This window comes from Salmo salar, chromosome 05 (assembly GCF_965601325.2).
Source record: "Salmo salar chromosome 05, fSalSal1, whole genome shotgun sequence".
NCBI lineage: Eukaryota > Metazoa > Chordata > Actinopteri > Salmoniformes > Salmonidae > Salmo > Salmo salar.
The window spans coordinates 64,183,248-64,203,871 of record NC_138295.1 but is presented as its reverse complement, the minus strand read 5'-3'; the positions used below and the strand labels follow the sequence as shown (position 1 = coordinate 64,203,871).

Here is a 20,624-nt window from a genome sequence, read left to right as displayed (position 1 = left end):
TCTACCATTCCATTGTTTTAATTGCTATATTGTATTTACTTTGCCACCATGGCCTATTATTGCCTTTACCTCCCTTATCTCACCTCATTTGCTCACATTGTATATAGACTTATTTTTCTACTGTATTATTGACTGTATGTTTGTTTTACTCCATGTGTAACTCTGTGTTGTTATATGTGTCGAACTGCTTTGCTTTATCTTGGCCAGGTCGCAGTTGTAAATTAGAACTTGTTCTCAACTTGCCTACCAGGTTCCATAAAGGTGAGATAAATGTAAAATGTAAAAATAAAAAACTCTAACTGTTTTAAAATCACCATTGGCCTCATGATGAAATCCCTGAGCAGTTTCCTTCATTTCCGGTAACTGAGTTAGGAAGGAAGGCTGTATCTTTGTAGTGACAGGGTGTATTGATACACCATCCAAAGCCTAATTAGTAACTTCACCATGCTCAAAGGGATATTCAACACTTTTTACACCTCTACCAAACGGTGTCCTTTGCTAGGCATTGAAAAACCTCCCTGGTCTTTGTGGTTGAGTCTGTGCTTGAAATTCACTACTTGATTGAGGGACCTTACAGATAATTGTATGTGTGGGGTACAGAGATTGTGTAGTCATTAAAAAAATCCTCTTAACCACCATTATTGAATATGGATTGAGTCCATGCAACATTTATTATGTGATTTGTTAAGCACATTTTTACTCCTGAACTTATTTAGGCTTGCCATAACAAAGGGGTTGAATACTTATTGACTTAAGACATTTCAGCTTTACATTTTTTTAATGAATTGTTCTACAATCAAAATTCCACTTTGACATTATGGGGTATTGTGTGTAGACACAAGATCTCAATTTAATCAATTTTAAATTCGGGCTATAACACCAAAAATTGTGGAAAAGTAAAGGGGTGTGAATACTTTCTGAAGGCACTGTATTTACTAAATCGTTGCCACTACTTCAAAAAACATTTTTAACCTTTATTTTATTATTAGTAGTATTTGTTTTATTTTGCTGAGACGCGCCTTTGGTTGAATCAACGTTGTTTCCACATAATTTAAATGAAATGATGTTGAACCAACGTGGAATTGACACTGAATTGACATCTGTGCCCAGTGGGAAGTTAGAAAAAGTTAGAAATCGTCCTCAGATTCTCATCAGATCGTCCAAGAAACCTCCAAGGAGACTAGCTAGCTAGCTTGTAATCCTGTAAGTATAGCTAACCCTATTATAATTATTAGCTAAGATACAGTAACGTTACGCTAGCTAAATTATTTCGGGGGTTAATATAGAATTGTCTGGTGATGTCACTGAGCTCAAGAGATAAAATGAAACTGTCCTTGATTTACAGATGAGTTTCAAAGGAAGAGAACATAATAGAATTTTCATGTATTTTGGAGTACAATGTCCTTTAAAAAAGTCACCAGAAGTGACCTTCTCACAGTCGTTCAAGAAAATCTTGTATGTATTTCCATTGGATTGTGTGTTCAAATAAAAAATATCTCGGGTTGATTCCTTTCACAACTGGCCAATGAAGTGGAGAGAGCAGACTGAGTGCTTCTGTGAACGGGCCATTTGTAACCCAGTCACTGAGGAAACTGCACTTACTGCCCAGCTCAGTAACTGAGTTTTTTTCTCTCTAGGAGATTCTCTAATCGCCCAAGAGCGAGTGTGCGTGTGTGCGTGTGTGTGTGTGCGTGTGCGCGTGTGTGTGTGTGTGTGTGTGTGTGCGCGTGTGTGTGTGCGTTGGCTGACTCTGGAGACAAGGGCACGCTAAGATCTCAGTCTCGAGCGGAGGTGTACGAGTTGTTGTCCCAGTATCAAACACACAGTTACACAGGTGCAGTCTCCCTGACCCATTCATAGTGGTATACTGCAGAACACTGGTTTTGACCATGACGTCCTTTTCATTTAATCGCCCTCTCTGTAGTGTTTTGTTTTGAACAATTGTGGTTCAATGGTTCAATTACTCTGAGGCTGTGGATGGATACCGGACTTAGTTATTAATAATTAACTTAGGTGAGGTTAGAGTCTAAGCACGATAGTTTGTTGAATGTTCACATGCATGCCTACTCTCCACCTTCACAGAACAAGTTGTCTTCAAGGCTCCTAGAAGAGACCTTTTCCCTGTAGCCCCAGTCCTTGGGAAGGATTTATAAACATGGACTGATATATAGAACGCTTAATCAAAAGCCCAAGGACTGACTTGACGTGAGTGGTGCAGATTTATCTCATACTGTTGTTTGCTCAGTAGGGAGAAAGTGTGTAGCTATTGAACATACCTAGAAGGGAAAAAGCATTAATCATTGTAAACTGTATATTATAGTCAAGATAATGGTGTGTGCTGAGACAAAGCTACAATTTGTTCCTCTGACACGTGTCAAATACATACAGAGTCAGGTGTAGTGGAAGTTAGGACCACTAATGATTTACATCATCTTTTCTCAAAGTCCTGCCATCAGTGCAGTTAGCGCCATGTATTTTGGTGCAGTGTAGAGCTGCCGCCTGCACTCAAAAAAGAGTTGAAAAGTTATTTTATGCCTATTTATTCATTTATATATTGAAGCATTATACATTATAATGACAGACATGAGTTTGGATGAATTGCAATGCATGCTGGCTATCTTTATCCTTGTGTGTTTAGATGGTTACATCATCTCTATACTGTATAAAATAATTGTTTTATTTATTTATTTGCACACAAGAAACTACAAAACAATATGATAAAGGTTTAAAAGGCAAACCAAAAAGAGCATGTGCAGGAGGGGTTAAAAACCCAGAGAGGCTTGTAGAGCACCTCCCCTTTTTTAAATTTATAAAACAAGATAACTGCATTAAGTTTTTATAATAATGAACAAATCATGATAAGGAAAGTCCTTGGTGTGGAATATCACATCAACACGGACCACTGTGACCCTGCCAACCAATAAACAACCTTTGCATATCTGGAGACAGACTTGCTTATGTAATCTCGCTGAAAGACAGAAAGTCATTGCCATTCAAGTTGTCTCTGTTCTTTTTGTTGTCACCTATCCCAGTGCAAAACAGCAAAGTAGTGCAAAGTCTTGTCTATTCTATTTCCCTTTGAATCACCATGACGACCGGACTGCCTTTTCTGGGAGAAAACAAAACAACATAATTCATTTCTCTAGGTTGCCACAATCAGGCCAATCTGCAAATTACAATTTCACTCTAAAATATCTGATTATAAAACTAAACTTAACCCAAAACTTAGTCATACCCCTGACCTTATGCCTGTCCCTGACCTTATGCCTAACCTCTGTCCATCCCTCAGGAAGGGAATGAAGTCCCGAGCCCCCCCACCGCCCCTGGCCCCCGAGCCCGCCCCCAGGAGAATCTTCCGTAATGCAGTGCCTGACGGGGGAGGCTCAGCGCAGGGCAGTATGGGCAGCATGGTGATGGACACCAAGGAGAACATGAGGACCAGCGTAGACCTCCACATCACTCTGCCTCAAGGCTACCAGACCAGCAGCACAATGGACGGCAGGTGAGAGGCAACACCACACACTCGTCACATATGCATATGCACACGTACACATTACCCCTTCGACCCTCAATTCACAGACTCTGTTATGTATGTGGATGTGGCCTTGTTTGGTATGTGATCGGAGAGGCCTTTTCAAGGTTCCCTCAGTGGCCCAGAATCAGTGTGTGTGCATGTTGTGAGAAGCTGACCTGCCAGAGCCTCTCTGGCCTTAATGAGGGTCTCTCTCACTTTCTGCTGGAGCAGTGAGTGAATCAGACTAGGCCATCCAGGACTCCAGCCCTCATGCAGAAAACGAGACAAGGGCCTCTGTTAATGCTGTTAATGAGTGGTATGTGAGAGTTTCTAACAGTATTTTTTTGTGAACCAATATAGGACAGTGATCCCAGGTCTGTCTGTGAAGTCTTGCCAACTGCTCTGGACAGAGAAAACTGATCTGGGATCAGGCTCATACAGTGGTCGTCATCTCTCTCACTTGGGGCCGTCTTTTCCATTGTCTTTTACTCTAAGTGATGCTCTTTGCCAAGTAATTTGTGCAACACTTCATTTGGATAGTCCATCTTTAGACTATCAGTAACATTTCAACTAGCTATCTAATACTAAACAAAATTCTAATTCGAACAGAAAGCTTATTACTTTGAAATTTGTTGTACAAATTTGTTTACGTAACTTAGTGAGCATTTCTCCTTTGCAAAGATAATCCATCCACATGACAGGTGTGGCATATGAAGTAGCTGATGCTGGGGACAATAAAAGGCCACTCTAAAATGTGCAGGTTTATCACACAACACAATGCCATAGATGTCTCCCAAGTTTTGAGGGAGTGTGTAATTGGCATACTGACTGCAGGAATGTTCACTAGAATTGAGAATTGAATGTTAATTTCTCTACCATAAGCAATGTCGTTTTAGAGAATTTGACAGTTCAACCAACCGGCCTCAAAACCCCGATCCTGGAAGCCCCAATCACGGCCAGTTATGATACAGCCTGGAATCAAACCAGGATATGTAGTGACGGCTCTAGCACTGAGATGCAGAGCCTTAGACCGCTGCACCACTCGGGAGCCCCTTTCGTTTGCACAAACGAAGAATTTCAGCACAAACCGTAAGAAAGCGTCTCAGGGAAACTCATCTGCGTGCTCGTCGTCCTCACCAGGGTCTTGACCTGACTGCAGTTTGGCGTCGTAACCGACTTCAGTGGGCAAATGCTCACCTTCGATGGCCACAGGCATGCTAGAGAAGTGTGCACTTCACGGATGAATCCCGGTTTCAACTATACCAGGCAGATGGCAGACAGCGTGTATGGAGTCGTGTGAGCGTGCGGTTTGCTGATGTCAACGTTGTGAACAGAGTGCCCCATGGTGGCGGTGGGGTTATGGTATGGGCAGGCATAAGCTACGGATAACGAACACAATTGCATTTTAGCGATTGCAATTTGAATGAACAGAGATACCGTGACGAGATCTTGAGGCCCATTGTCATGCCATTCATCCGCCGCCATCACCTCATGTTTCAGCATGATAATGCACGGCCCCATGTCACAAGGATCTGTACACAATTCCTGGAAGCTGAAAAAGTCCCAGTTCTTCCATGGCCTGCATACCCACCAGACATGTTACCCATTGTTTGGGATGCTCAGGATCGACTTGAATGACAGCATATCCAGCAACTTCGCACAGCCGTTGAAGAGGAGTGGGACAACATTCCACAGGTCACAATCAACAGCTTGATCAACTCTATGCGAAGGAAATGTGTCGCGTTGCATGTGGCAAATGGTGGTCACACCAGATCCTGACTGGTTTTCTGATCCACATCCATTTCCTTATATGAAATGTAACTCAGTAAAATCTTTTAAATTGTTGCATTTATATTTTTGTTCAATATATATTCACACATTACTGAGCACAAATCACATCTCACATCTCTAGCCCTAACCTTAAACCTTATCTTAACCTTAAACTTTACCCTTATTCTAACCCTAACCGTAACCTTAGCATACAGTTGCTTATCAACAGATAGTTTGTTGATAGTATGACCATCTGTAGAGCATTTACAGATGAAAAATCTGGACAATCCAAATTGTGTCTGACTGTCATTTGATTTATGGGAAATCCGTTTTATTGTCTCAGTGCATGATAAAGCCCAAGGGAGTTTTATCCAGGTGTCATAAATGTCTTGTAATCACCTGGTTCATGTGTGCAGGAAGCAATCAGACAACACCCTCTCCATTATGGTGTGTAAGGGTTTTGTCACACTTGTCACACTGTTTTCATTATGATAGGGAATACAGATCAATGTGTTGTGTTTCCAGTGTCTTGTCAAAGCCTCATTTGCTAGCTAGATATGTTATTCTAAGAAGAAAGTTGTAGTATAAATTAATACATTGTTATTTTCGAATGAACCATAACTCTCCATCCTACAGCTGATGTGTAATGCATTATGATGCAGTTGTAAGACTTGTGATGAGCGAACTTTGCTCTGGTCATTACGAGTTGGTTGTTCAGAGCAGCCCTTTAGCAGTTTTGTCATATGAGCTGTCTTCTCCCAGCAGGCAGTATTACATGACATGGGACTTCATATGACGCTCAAAAACAGAACATTGTATCAGGATTTATTAAGGCATTCTACATTCTCAAGTGAAGGATTTAGGACACTGACCAGTCGGGTTACAATTTTTACTAGCCCAGGTTACATTCTTCTAGCCAAATATGTGTCATTTGATATTTGAAATAGAAAATGCCACTCGCCTGACGGGCTAGTTTGGCACATTTTCTACTAGCCCTATTTGCAAAGTACTAGCCTCAGGCTAGCTTAATTTCCATCCCTGCATACATATATTATAAGTAGACCAGATGGGTAATTTATTTTCAATTGACTAAGGCTAGATTTCCTATCTGTAATTCATTTACCTTTCTAACACATCACTGAGTTCAGATCATTAAATCAGCCTTTTATGTACCAATTTGCAGGCTTATCTAATGCTGTAAGCTGAGCAGCATGAGTGTCTGCCTGTGCATCACCCAGTGTAATTACAGGTATTCCTATTGGAGCTAAAGGAGGTAACCCTATCTGTCAGTCAGGTCACATCCCAAACGACACCGTATTCCCTATATAGTGCTCTACTTTTGACCAGAGCCCATAGCGGTCTTGTCAAAAGTAGTGGTCCTTGGTCAAAGAAGTGCGCTAACTAGGGAATAGGGACTTACCTTGGTCTACTCTACTCTGACGAGCCTGTGACTCTACCTGGCTTCCTGTCTGTGACTCAGCCTGGCTTCCTGTGCTGCTTTTGCCTCTCTGTGCAGCAAGGCGCTCATGGACCTGTTGGTGGATCTGTGCAGCCGGTACCACCTGAACCCAGCCTATCACACCCTGGAGCTGCTGTCCAGCGAGGGCCTGTCCCTAGCCTTCAAGCCCAACAGCCTGCTGGGGTCCCTGGACGTTGTTGCCATAAGCATCAGGGAGAAAGTGTTGCAGGACAAAGTGGTGCGGAAACCTCCGCCTAAAGTGCCAGAGGTGAGTGCCTGCTGATCCTGATATAGAGATCTCTGTGTGTGTTTGTTTGATACTGTCCTACTGATTGAGGATATGTAGCTGCATTGTGACTGTGAATAAGAAATTAGCTGTGTTTATTGTAACTTGAGGATTCATAGTTATCCTCTGGTTAGTCTTCCATGAATGCACATGTATGTTGCACTTCATGAAGTTATTGGAAATTAGTTTGTTCTGGTCTGGGCCTTTTGCTGTTGTTGTAGTGCATGGGTGGGTATCGTTGACTGTTTTGGGGATGCAATGAATAAGATGTTTTCAGCGTTCATTGAACCTAACCTTTGACACCTGGGAAATGTGATATATGATTCCCCATGTAACTGTGCGATTGCCCTTCTTTACCTTTTGACACTAAATCGTTGCAGCAGGAAAGGCCACAAAACCCAAAAAGGACTCATGCTAAGGTAGGCAGCCGGTGTTGTAGAGCCAGTCTCTAAACCAGTGGGATTATTACCGGCTCTCGGTGGCTGATTGAGTGTCTTCTCTCTCTGTCTCCAGTGTCTCCTCCTACTTACCTAGCATGTGAATTTTTCATGAGTGCCTTACCTTTAGTTACCATGCATTATTTCTACTCTACTCTCAGGCCTCACTGGCCCTGGTGGCCCTGCTCCCCCTCTATCCCTTTGACCTCTCTTTGGCTGATGGCCATAGTCTGACACTATTTCACTCTGAGTCATCGACATTGTGGGTAACACTTTGCTTAAAGCCAACCGGTATAATGCATTATGATGTGGTTGTAATACATTTTAGGACTTGTAATAAGCATGTACAGTACAACCCCCTTTTTTTACAAGTTGCCTCAGTAAATATTAGCAAAGAGCCACACACAAAAACAGTTGTGCTTCTGATTGTTACACACCCTTGGTAAGTGGTTGACATGATGTTTTCAGAAGGAGAGTCTTGAAGTCTGTACATTGTGTACTGCTGTGTGACCGTCATGGCCTCCGTGATAACAGTATCTTTTGTTGTTTGTCCCAAATGGCATCCTACTTCCTATATCGTGCACTACTTTTGACCAGATCCCTATGGGACCTTGTTAAAAGTAATGAACTATATAGGGAATAGTGTGCCATTTGGGATGCAGACTGTGTTCTTCATAACAACCACCTCAATCCTCTTAGTGCTGCTGGCACTGTTATTATGATCCCTCTCTATAGGTACACCAAACACCCTGGGACTGACCAGGCAGTGGCTGCCCACACACAGGCCCTCTCTGTCAGGCCTCGACTTGTCTCCGAGCCTCAGTTACCTTAGAGTGCTAGTCTTGAATGACCCCCAGTCTCACCCCCCCTCCTCCCCTAGGCCTGTCAACAAATGTCTACGTTCTAAGGGAAAAGCTGAAAGTAAAGCATAACCTCTTTTTAAGTGAGGTGGAGTGAAGTTTTTAGTTAATCATGGTTTATCCTACGATTCTGACACCCACTTTTTTTCTCTCTCACTCAATATTTTTCACCCTAGTTTTTCCAATTGGATGTGTACTGCTGAGATCTTTACTTTCAAGTACCATTTAATTACTGAACTTAGACATGGGTTCAAATTGAACATTTTATTTAAAATACTTTGAGCGTTTGATTGAGCCTGCCTGAAGTGCCAGATCGGCATGATTGCAGGCAAGCTCAAGGTCAAACAAATACTATTTGAACCTAGGAGGTTCTTTAATACTCTTTAATACTGTATCCAACCATTGGCACTAAAGTCACTCTGTCTTCCCTGTAAAGAAAACGGTGCGTCTGGTGGTGAACTACCACAGGAGCCAGAAGGCGGTGGTGAGGGTGAGTCCCCTGGTGCCCCTGGAGAGCCTGGTCCCGGCCATCTGTGAGAAGTGTGACTTTGACCCGGCCCATGTCCTGCTGCTGAAGGACAATGTCAGCAACCACGAGCTGGAGCTGGACAAGTGTCTGAGCGAGCTAGGCATCAGAGAGCTCTACGTACAGGACCAGACTCTTGGTAAATAAACCACCTTATACCCCCATCTCCCTCCACCTCTTCCTATAGAATGGTGACACATTTCTTGCCAATTCCTATGGTACGACAATGATTATAGGAGATGAAAAGACGGCACAAACAGATCAGGGACCAGACTATTCCATGTCCTCACATGATACCTACAGTGTTAGCGTTGACATTGTAGCACAAACAGATCTGAGACCAGGCTAACTGTACCAACCTATCTCTGTTAACAAACTATTACTGTTCCTCTTATTCTTCTCAACCTGTGTAATCTTATATTTAATTTGAGCTCTCTCCGTTGTTTTCTATCACGCTTTTACACCCTGATCGCATCTATAATCAACACTCACATGTGAGATTGAATCAAAGTAGCGTGCATTACTTTCTTACTGCAGCTGTGCACATCTGTGCCTGTAATGTTTACATGGGGTGTAATTCAGTCTGGGCTAGTCCATCTTATCAGGGTGGCGCTGCAGAATAAATAAGTGAGCTTGTGTTTACATATTTGGTTAAATAAGCTTCGATAAGCACATGCCTTCCAGGGTGTGTACTCTGCCCCCTATGACTCTGCCCTTAGAGAGGCAATATAGACGGTTAGTCATTAGAACACTACCTACAAAGCCTAGTGAGATGTACTGATGCTTCAGTTAAACTAGAGGCAGTTGTCAAATACCATTGTCAGTGTTGTTGGTAGTTTCACTGTTTCCCCCTTTTCTGTAGGCAGGGGTGGGTGGGGTGGGGGATTGCATAGCGAGTGACATGGGAAATGATGTATAGTTTTGATAAAGAGAGAATCTTGTATAGTTAAGGATAGTCTGCATTGCAACAAGGGCCCTTAATGTTGTTGAAATCCTGTGATTGTTTCCAGTTCGTCGACCTAAAATGGCTTCTGCACCTGCTCTAAATTACTCAGGTATTACTGTCTGTATGCTGCTTATTGTTCCCGTCCACAATGCTGTAGTGACATTACCTGTAGCTTAACAGTCTCTTGTACAGTCACATTAACCCCACTTTGCCGTTCCTTTTCTCCTCGTGGGACAATCTCGCTTGTTTTGTTTGCTTGTTTTACATATCTTAGATCAAATATAAGATACAGTCAATATTATTTCCCTTTCCTTCTGGCTTACAGTGCGTTATGACTACTGTTTGTTAGATTTTTTTTCGGAGGTTGAAGAATAGATGCACTGTCATATTGGAAAAGTTTAGTTGTAGTGCCATCTACTGTTGAAACTGCCTGATTGTAGATAGAGGCTTGAGAGTGTGTGTTGTTTATGGAGAATACTTTTTGTTGTATGCATGGGTTAAACTTTTAATAACTGACATGACTTGCATAATGTGGTATAGTAGTATAGTTCTAGCTGTGGTTTATTTCGTCCCATTGGTTAATGAATGAACTGCATGAATGAAAACCTTTATTTTTAGCTGTGAGCCAACCCTTTCATTTCGGAGTGAACTGAAACCTATTGTCTGTCTATTCATTGTTAGAATACTTCCGTTCCAACACCTCAAGTGTCGGTGGGGCCGAGAACAAAGGTCTGCTCGGATTCTTTAAGTTCAACAGAAGGAAATCAAAGGTAAGACGGCACAGTTCACTTATGTTCCAACAGTGACATTTATCCCATTGGCTTGGCTAACTTAACACCATAATACCATCTAGAACATACTACAAGGCACCATGCATAGGCTACTCACTGAGAGAGTGTGTGTCTGCAGATCAAGCTGACTTTAAACTGTTGACTTACTACTAATGTATGTTGAAATGCAGGAAAAAGAAGCATATTTTTTTCTGTGTTTGAGTGGACTAATTTGATACGTAAATCTTCTACTTAAATAGCTACTGTTATTCTTGAGCTCAACATATGATGGCTTTCCATAAAAAAATAATTAGTCTTATAGATTTTACTGTCCCCGTGGGAAGGGCTTTTTAACCCTAGCGCTGTATGAGTACTGCTATCATCTTTCAAATAACTGAAATAACTGCATGTTATGCTTGTATTGTAGTTGCATTCTGATGTATTGCATGTTAGATATACATTCAATTTCAGACTGAAGAACAGTCGCCTACTATGGACATGGATGGTCTTGATAATAATATTATTCAAAGTACTGAAAAACACTACAATGTAAGTACTACTAACCCTCCTGAAATGTCTGGGTGTGGTAATTGACATCTTGCATTATATTTTCTTTCAATACTCAAATCTCATTCAATAAATGCAATCTCATTCATTTAGCAGAAAGATAAATTATACTTTTGAGTTCTATTCTATTGTAGATTTTCCAAAACCCACCACCTTGTAACAGATAGCATTTTATGCCCCCCAAAAATGAGAACACATGAGCTCAACTTTGGTTTTCTTTTCAGTAGCGTTTTCCCATAACATTCCCATTTTCCAGAAATCTTGGTTGTACAATTCAAAGAATCAGGAGGGAATAGGCAGGAAATCCAGAACTCTCCAACAAGGATTTATGGAAAACCTAGGAATTTTGGGAAAGCTACCATTATTTTGCAACCCTACTTTTCAGCCTGTGTGCCTCTCGATATAGCTGATTGTCTGTTGTTCTGCTCATGTACCACTAGAGGGCAGACTTGACAAGCTGATTCCACGTCTTCTGATTCCCCTCAGTCAATTACAGTACCTTGACGGATTTAAAGTTTCTGTAGCAAGTCAACCTGAAGTACATTAAAGCCTTGAATTATTTATTTTTATTTGATCAGCTTTACTCAGGGACATGTATAATGTGTTTTAATAGTAAGTTTGTAAAACAATAGTAGTTATAGCAGTAGGGACGGTTTCCTGGGAATATTTTCTACTCCATCGTGGAGTTCTTTGAATGTGGTGTGCATGTGTGCTAAAACATTAATATATTAGAGCAAACATTGAACAGGCTACCTGTTTGGAAGGTAATTGAATCAGTTTTATACAATTACAGAGGAATCTATTACCGGCATCCATCTGGGATACACCTCAAATCATGGGTATTTTATTGGATTTCCCATAAGACCTTGGTGGATCTCTCCTGCTCATTTGAGTCGAGCCCCAGGGGGCGCGCACACACACACACCCCATGTGTCCTTAGCGATTATGTTACATCATCATCCTATACCTGGCTACATTTACTCTGATATCTGGATACCATTATTGGCCTAACAGATGGGAAGATATGTTGAGGACTGTTCATAACACAAACTGAAATAGAACAGTATTGCATCTATGATACAAAGTAAACAGTCCTACACTGGACAAGCTGATGGACCGTAATGTTGAGGACTGTGTACATAGTGTATGATCTAAAGGAAGGAAAACGATATTGCTTTGAGACACAGTTGTAGAGCTGCTAAGGCTTGCCACAAATGATCCTGTCTGTTTTCCCAGAGTTTTTTTTATTGTACAGAATGAAACTCTTTCAGATCACATTTTGTCCTTGGAGAGGACAATAAGGGCGTGTTGCTGCCTCTAAATCATCATAGATGGCCATGCTCGGTTCTATCTGTATCTAGTCTTGGCAGTGAGTACTCCACTTACAATGCATTTCCACCTTGGATATGCATGAGTGATAGGCATTGTGGTTAGTTCTCAGATTTCCTCCAGCATGGAATTACAGATGTTCAGGTGAACTTTTCCCAAACTTTAATAACAAAGAAAGACCCAATAGCTTTTTTTTGGCTCTGGTCTGTAACTGATTTAAGATTACATAACGTATGCTACGAATTCATGGCAATTCCCTGCATGGAACATTCCGTTCCAACAGCTGAGTACAACAACAGCACGGATCCCAATTGAAAGTTACCATAGTCTCTCCCTAAATTTGGAACGTGTGTTTGTGTTGGTCTTTCATAATTGAACATGCAGTGGATGTACTGAGGGACTCTCAGAGAGCCGGGATATTAACATTTCAGCCACACTCCTCCCTCAAATACACAGGCATTGAGCATGTTGCTCTACCAAGGAGAGGAGGTAACATGGAGATTATGCTACTACAAAGGGAGGCTTACTGGATATCCTATCTAAAAACATTGATCCCTAGTGGTCTGAATATTGACTTTGATCTCAGACCTTTCTTATGAACAATTCTTATAAATGGATATATTCTTTCTACAGCTTATCAGCGTACACCGAATATGTTCCCCCTGTTGACGATGCTTCTTATGCATTATGCAAGGTTGAACCAAAAAATGACATGTAACAAATACAAATGAAATAGGAAACAATTAAATATGTGAGATTGAATTAAACAATAATGTATGTTGATGCTAACATTATGTGCAACGTTCAATTATGTTTGCATATGATAACAATAGCCTAATATATTTAATATGCCATAAACTGTTGTTTTTTAACAGTTTCACTCAATTCCTTCTAATTAACTTATTCATTATGACACACCTGTCACTATTGTCATTGGTTGCACTACTTGCACTGTTTGTCAACATAACCTGGTTCAAGTATTTACCCTGAAGAAGGCACAGTGATGCTGAAACGTTGGTGATTTACACAATAAATTACTGGGAGTTTATATATGGAGTGTGCGACTCTCTTTATTTTTATAGTTTATTCGCCGTTAGTCAGCACCTCCACACAAAATATTTTTTCTGGGTGTGCTCCAGCTCATATTTTTTATTGGTCTTTCATAATTGAACATGCCTTGGATGTACTGAGGGACTCTCAGTGAGCTGGAATATTAACAATTTAGCCACACTCACTTTCATTTGAGAAGGTCGCCATGAACACATTAGCGCAGTGTGAAAAGTTCATCAGGGGAGGAGAGGGTTGGCCGCTGGCCAAGAATCACTCCCCAGTCCCTGCTGAAGGCTGTCTGATTTCTAAAAATGCATTTCAGGTTTTCTCTCTGCCCTTTCTCTCTCGTGGCATGGGATCAACCGGCAGAAGATTGAGGCTTTGGATTTACTGGAATATTTGCATATACATACTGTACATGTAAACTCAGCAAAAAAAGAAACGTCCTCTCACTGTCAACTGCGTTTATTTCCAGCGAACTTAACATGTGTAAATATTTGTATGAACATAACAACCTTCAACAACTGAGAAATAAACTGAACAAGTTCCACAGACATGTGACTAACAGAAATAGAATAATGTGTCCCTGAACAAAGAGGGGGTCAACATTTCTAGGGGGGGGGGGGGGGGCATTTCTGGGGGGAATGGCCCTAGCCCTCACCCTCCGATCCAACAGGTCCCAGATGTGCTCAATGGGATTGAGATCCGGGCTCTTCGCTGGCCATGGCAGAACACTGAGATTCCTGTCTTGCAGGAAATCACGCACAGAACAAGCAGTATGGCTGGTGGCATTGTCATGCTGGAGGGTCATGTCAGGATGAGCCTGCAGGAAGGGTACCACATGAGGGAGGAGGATGTCTTCCCTGTTAACGCACAGCATTGAGATTGCCTGCAATGACAACAAGCTCAGTCTGATGATGCTGTGACACACCGCCCCAGACCATGACGGACCCTCCACCTCCAAATCGATCCCGCTCCAGAGTACAGGCCTCGGTGTAACGTTCATTCCTTCGATGATAAACGCGAATCCGACCATCACACCTGGTGAGATAAAACCGCGACTCGTCAGTGAAGTGCACTTTTTGCCAGTCCTATCTGGTCCAGCGACGGTGGGTTTGTGCCCATTGGCGACGTTATTGCCAGTGATGTCTGGTGAGGACCTGCCTTACAACAGGCCTACAAGCCCTCAGTCCAGCCTCTCTCAGCCTATTGCGGACAGTCTGAGCACTGATGGAGGGATTGTGTGTTCCTGGTGTAACTCGGGCAGTTGTTGTTGCCATCCTGTACCTGTCCCGCAGGTGTGATGTAAAGATCCTGTGCAGGTGTTGTTACGGGTGGTCTGCCACTGAGAGGACGATCAGCTGTCCGTCCTGTCTCCCTGTAGCGCTGTCTTCGGCGTCTCACAGTACGGACATTGCAATTTATTGCCCTGGCCACATCTGAAATCCTCATGCCTCCTTGCTGCATGCCTAAGGCACGTTCACGCAGATGAGCAGGGACCCTGGGAATCTTTCTTTTGGTGATTTTTAGATTCAGTAGAAAGGCCTCTTTAGTGTCCTAAGTTTTCATAACTGTGACCTTAATTGCCTACCGTGTGTAAGCTGTTAGTGTCTTAACGACCGTTCCACAGGTGCATGTTCATTAATTGTTTATGGTTCATTGAACAAGCATGGGAAACAGTGTTTAAACCCTTCACGTTGAAGATCTGTGGCCTGGAAAAGGGACGTTTCTTTTTTTGCTGAGTTTATATGTACAGTAGCCTATATATAGGCAGCAGCCAATAGAAGGGAATAGAGTAAAGCCGACTGTGCACTGTGTAAAGTATGCCATGTCATCTATGCTTGGGATGCAGTTATGCCCATGTATAAATCATATGGTTCTCTGTAGCTCAGTTGGTAGAGCATGGCGCTTGCTATGCCAGGAGAGTGGGTTTGATTCCTGGGACCAGCCATACGTAAAATGTATGCAAACATGACTGTAAGTCTCTTTTGGATAAAAGCGTCTGCTAGATGTTATATTATTTGAGTCAGGAAGATCTAGTAGGTGGGAGAGGCACGTGTTCTTGAGTAAGAGAAGAGAAGATCAAAGTTAAACAGGATGTGAAGGTCATAAAGATGAATAGTGTCAACTTAGTTGATCCAGGCTCTGTTCTTAGAGCGGGGCAGCAGTAAATCTACTGCAGGATTCCAAGACTCCAGCTAGGTTTTTTGTTACATGCGTCTTTTTCTCTTTGCTCTATTGTGCTTGCCTGGTATAATGGAACCAATGAAATAGTCCCAAAAGTTCAAACCATGCCCAACTGGCACACCAGGCAGGATCAATGAAATGATAAAAAATATTTTTGAAAGAAAACAAATACTATTTATGCCCAGGTCTGAATACCTTTGAGTGCTTTTCTCTCCCTCCTGCACATGTTCCATTCATTCTCCCCACTGTAAGTACTACTTGGTTCACTGATTACCTCTACTGACTAGAACTTAATGTTTTAGTCATTTAAACTTTTTTTCATGACTACTTTGATCCTCTGCCCAGGAATTGTCTGAAATGCTGTGTCATTTTGACTTAATATGTTTTCCTTTCTTTTCTTTAACCCCCCCCCCACCATCGTTTAAAGATGCATATCTTAGTTCCTAGTTGTGCTACAGTACAGAGACAGAAGCTTAGGACGTTTCAGATAGCCTGGACCCAGATCTGTTTGTGCTGTCTTGCCAACTCCTTTTTATGATCACTTGGCATGACATTGACCATAGGAGTTGGAAAGGCAGTGCAAACAGATCTGGGACCAGGCTAAGCTTCAGATGCTTAGTAAAGCCTTTGATCATTCTTTGATCGTCACCCATTGCTCAGCAGCATCCCTCCCAGACAGACAGACGGTGTATTAGCGAGGCGGCGTAGCTACAGAATGGTAATAAAGCTGACTGCAGCTATCACAACTGTCACAAAGCATCCTGATTCAGCAGGGATCTGAGTGCCTCCTCTTGCAGACTAGAGGAGACAGACCCAACACTAAGCTTTGCATTGGCTTAATTTACCACTGCAATAACAGACCATGATGAAGATATGCTGATATTTTAGATTCAGTCATGAGCCCTTGTTAGTCAGAGTCTCAAATGGCACCCTATTCTCTATATAGTGTTATGTGTCCTTGTCAAAAGTAGTGCACAACATAGGGAATAGGGTGCCACTTGGGACACAGAATTAGTGAATAAAGGGCATGACCCATGCTCACCCTTCAGGACTGGCCGTTGACATTTCCACTGTCCACCATATCAACCTGTGATTTTGGGTTTCTGAGACCATTTAGAATTACCTGACCTTTAAATGCCACTCAGTTCATATGTAGCTCTGTTCTGTGTGTTTATAATTGTGTCTGTGTGTGTGTGTGTGTGTGTGTGTGTGTGTGTGTGTGTGTGTGTGTGTGTGTGTGACTCACACATCTGTTTGTGTGAATGTGTCACATTATCTGTCTGTGTGTCATTTCTATGTTCTGCATTAACCCTTCTCTCTCCTTCCTCATCCAGGGACTGTCCACAGTGTCCATCGTGCCCTGCGTGGAGGCGCGGCCCAGCACCCTGGGCCAGTCCCAATCCGTCATGAACATCTCCAGGATGTCCCCCAGGATAGAGATTAAGAAGAGGCGGGCCCCCCCGGCCCCGGCCCCCACACCCTGCCAGGGCTGCTACACACTGGAGGCCTACCAGGTGAGAGAGCAACACACACACACACACTTCAGGTCATGGTGACCTGTGTTTGGATCAACTATTGCAACATTGGATAAACATTTCCTCTAATCTCCTTGTGTTGTTTGTGGATCTAATATCAATAGTAGTAGTGTTCTTTCTCTTCACGTGGTGTTGTTGTGGGAAATGTTTTTTTTCTTCACCATGTTATGTTGGCTCTAATGGGCTTCTCTCCTCCTATTGGAGAGAATGGGGTTTGTCTGGAACTGTGTGTTGTGGTCATAGTGACCGTTACTAACAGGAACACACTGGTTAATCTGTGAAATGGATTACATCCTAAATGCCATCCTATTCCCTATATAGTGTACTACTTTTGACCAGGGTCTATAGTGCTCTGGTTAAAACTAGTGCACTATGTAGGGAATAGGGTGCCATTTGGACACATACTACGGTAGAGAAGCACAAGGTGTCCACACAGTATTCCGTGTACTACTCACGCTGTTCTTCCAATCAGGATTTAATTTGGGTTTATGTTGTCGTGGTTCCCAGTTTTTTTCTCGCCTGTCTTATTATACCCTTTATAGCAACAATTGATAGCCTTTCAGGCAATTAAATAAAGTGCCAGATCAGAAGTGTTCAATAAAAGTAGCTGATTGATGTTCTGTTGTGTTTTTATGCAGTTTTTTATGGTAGGGTGCTAGATGTGTTTTCTTTTTACTAAACGTCTTGGTAAATCATGGTATTTAATGAACTTTAACATACTTTTTTAGGGTAGAGCGGTCTGCGCGCAGGCAGCAGGCAGCCAGGTTGCACACAGGCAGCTCGGGATTATTTGATTGACAAGGACTGTTCAGTGGTGCATCGACGCTATCTCGAGAGAGGGTTTCATGTCGGCATTTAAAAAGCCGTAGTGTACCCTTACAGACAAACAAACATGCTGTAGCCGAGGCGCTTTCAAGGCGCCACATTCCATATGTCTGAAAAGGGTATTAGACACTGTTCAGAAACACCACACTTATGATGTCTTTATCAGTCTGTTCACCCAGAGATAAGCAACACTTGCTGTCCTGTGACTCACTAGCACGGATGAGACAAGTATTGGGTTTGGAAGATGGCTGGCTGCATGTTGAGACGCATGGCACATGGGCCTGATGTAACCTTTTGTGAGGGTTAGACAAGGACAGAGAGATCAGATGAGGACGGAGTGCCTGAGGGATGGGATGGCTGCTCTTAGGTCTCCTTTCCATGAGCCTGAGCTACTGGTAGGATGGCTATTGTTGTAGTGATGACAATCTCTTCCCCTGCGGTATGACTACACTCTGTATAGCAAGAGGTGCTATATAGAACCTAAAAGGGTTCTTCGGCTGTACCCATAGGAGAACCTTTCGAAGAACCCTTTTTGGTTCCAGGTAGAATCCTTTTGGTTCCAAAAAGGGTTCTCTCAAGTCATATTCTTATGGAACCAGAAAGGGTTCTCCCTGAAACCAAAAATAATCCTTTTGGAACCCTTTTTTCTAAGAATGTTAAGCTGGGAATTACCAGAGACCTCACGATATGATATTATCACGATGCTTAAGTGCCGATACGATATCTATTACGATATCTATTACGGTTCTAACGATAATATATGTATTGCAATTCAATACTGTGATTTTATTGCGATTCGAGGTTCCAAATATATTGCTCACCATGTGTCTGCTGCAGAGGGACAAGAGAGGGCCATGAGAAAACAAGTTTTGATCAGTCATTGAAATAAAGGTGCTGAAAACAAATTGGCTCTCAATTTAAAAAAGAAGATGGAGAACAAGCTATGAAGGAAAATTACTGGAGTTTTGGTGCAGGTACAGCCAACTAGCGCAAAAATAATATTGCGATATTGTCAACAACGATATATCATCAGAAATAGCATCCTGATAGGTAACTGTATCGATTTATTTTCCCCATCACTAGTTATGACCCTCTATTCATCTCAGTACAGTATCAATTTGCAATCAATAGTCAAGCCCAAGACCTTATTCAATCAAATAGCCAACTGGGTTTATCTGGGGTCAAGACAAAAAAAATGGATGCATCCCAAATTGCACCCTATTCCCTTTTATAGTGCACTTCAAAGGGAATATGGTGCCATTTGGTATGCATCCAACATCTTGTGCTGAAGGAGTGTTTTAAGCTTTTATTAGGCAAATAGCTGACATTATGATTTGGACAGTAGTAGGCTAACATGCTGACGAGACGGCACGCGCGCGTGGGTGTCCGCGTGCGACATTGCACTCATGTTGATTTTGTCAACCCACACTAGACGCGATCAGGACACGCAGGTTGAAATACCAAAACGAACTCTGAACCAACTATATTAATTTGGGGACAGGTCGAAAAGCATTAAACATTGATACCAATTTAGCTAGCTAGCTTGCTGTTGCTAGCTAATTTGTCCTGGGATATAAACATTGGGTTGTTATTTTACCTGAAATACACAAGGTCCTTTACTCTGACAATTAATCCACAGATAAAAGGGTGAAAGTTAGTTTCTAGTAATCTCTCGTCCTTCAGGCTTCTTCTTGTTCTTTGGACTTTATATGGCGGTTGGCAACCAACTATAAGTTGCATTACCACTACCGACTGGACTGGAGTGTGGATCTCAGTTCATCTTTCAATCACCCACGTGGGTATATGCTCCTAAAAACCAATGAGGAGATGGGAGAGGTGGGACTTGCAGCATGTCACGCGTCACAAATAGAACCAAGTTTTATTTTAGCGCCTGACTACACAGACGCTCGCGAACAGTGTGGCTGCAATGATTGCAGTACGCACGCAACGCGAGCGTTGTGGTCAGCATGTGAGAGGTCATGTTTAGAATGCCTTTTGTGACATGGCCTAGCCTGTCATCCTGAGCTTTCCGCTTCAGTGTTCGGTAATAGGTTTGAAACAGGCAAGTACACTTGTGTAAGCCTGTTTGGCATGCTGGAAAGGTAACATCAGGCTTATGCAACAGGAGTCTCTAGCGACAGACAGACTGTTAACATAAACACTAGATTTGGTTCTGAGATTGCAGTAGTAATGCAGCAGTGGATGAGGTGTGTTTTGGTGGCACAACATGAAATATGTATAAGTGGGGTGTCGTGTTTCCAGAGGCAGACAGGCATGAAATCAGCTTGACAGGCTCTTTATGCCAATGTTACTGTACATAGTCAGAGCAGAGGACAGGTGAGGTTGCGGGTTCAACAAACAAAAGGTTGCTGTACATTTCTTGAATAATTTCAACAAATATCTCTTGGATGAGATAGCATTAACTCAGAAGACCACTGAAAGGGAAGGGGGTTAGGTAGGTTAGGTTAGAATAGTGGTTGGTCTAAGAGACTTGGAGCCTACTGTAGGAACCCAGTGTTGTACATTATCATTATTGTCGTACACGCTCAAAACATTTTGTAAT

General features: G+C 42.3%; 1 protein-coding gene across 9 annotated transcripts in view; it reads left to right on the top strand.

Moving 5' to 3' along the window:
• Positions 1 to 20,624, top strand: part of LOC106605414 (protein cordon-bleu) — a 64,290-nt gene that overhangs the window by 14,645 nt on the left and 29,021 nt on the right. For 2 of the 9 annotated variants that reach the window (XM_082975390.1, XM_045718541.2), the window contains exons 3-10: positions 3,290 to 3,502; positions 6,801 to 7,011; positions 7,410 to 7,448; positions 8,763 to 8,991; positions 9,863 to 9,907; positions 10,480 to 10,568; positions 11,040 to 11,117; positions 17,036 to 17,215. In XM_082975390.1, the coding sequence (XP_082831516.1) occupies positions 3,290 to 3,502; positions 6,801 to 7,011; positions 7,410 to 7,448; positions 8,763 to 8,991; positions 9,863 to 9,907; positions 10,480 to 10,568; positions 11,040 to 11,117; positions 17,036 to 17,215 (1,084 nt within the window). The remainder of the gene's footprint in view (positions 1 to 3,289; positions 3,503 to 6,800; positions 7,012 to 7,409; positions 7,449 to 8,762; positions 8,992 to 9,862; positions 9,908 to 10,479; positions 10,569 to 11,039; positions 11,118 to 17,035; positions 17,216 to 20,624) is intronic. The other 7 variants (XM_082975391.1, XM_014201032.3, XM_045718539.2 and 4 more) reach the window with 7 other exon arrangements.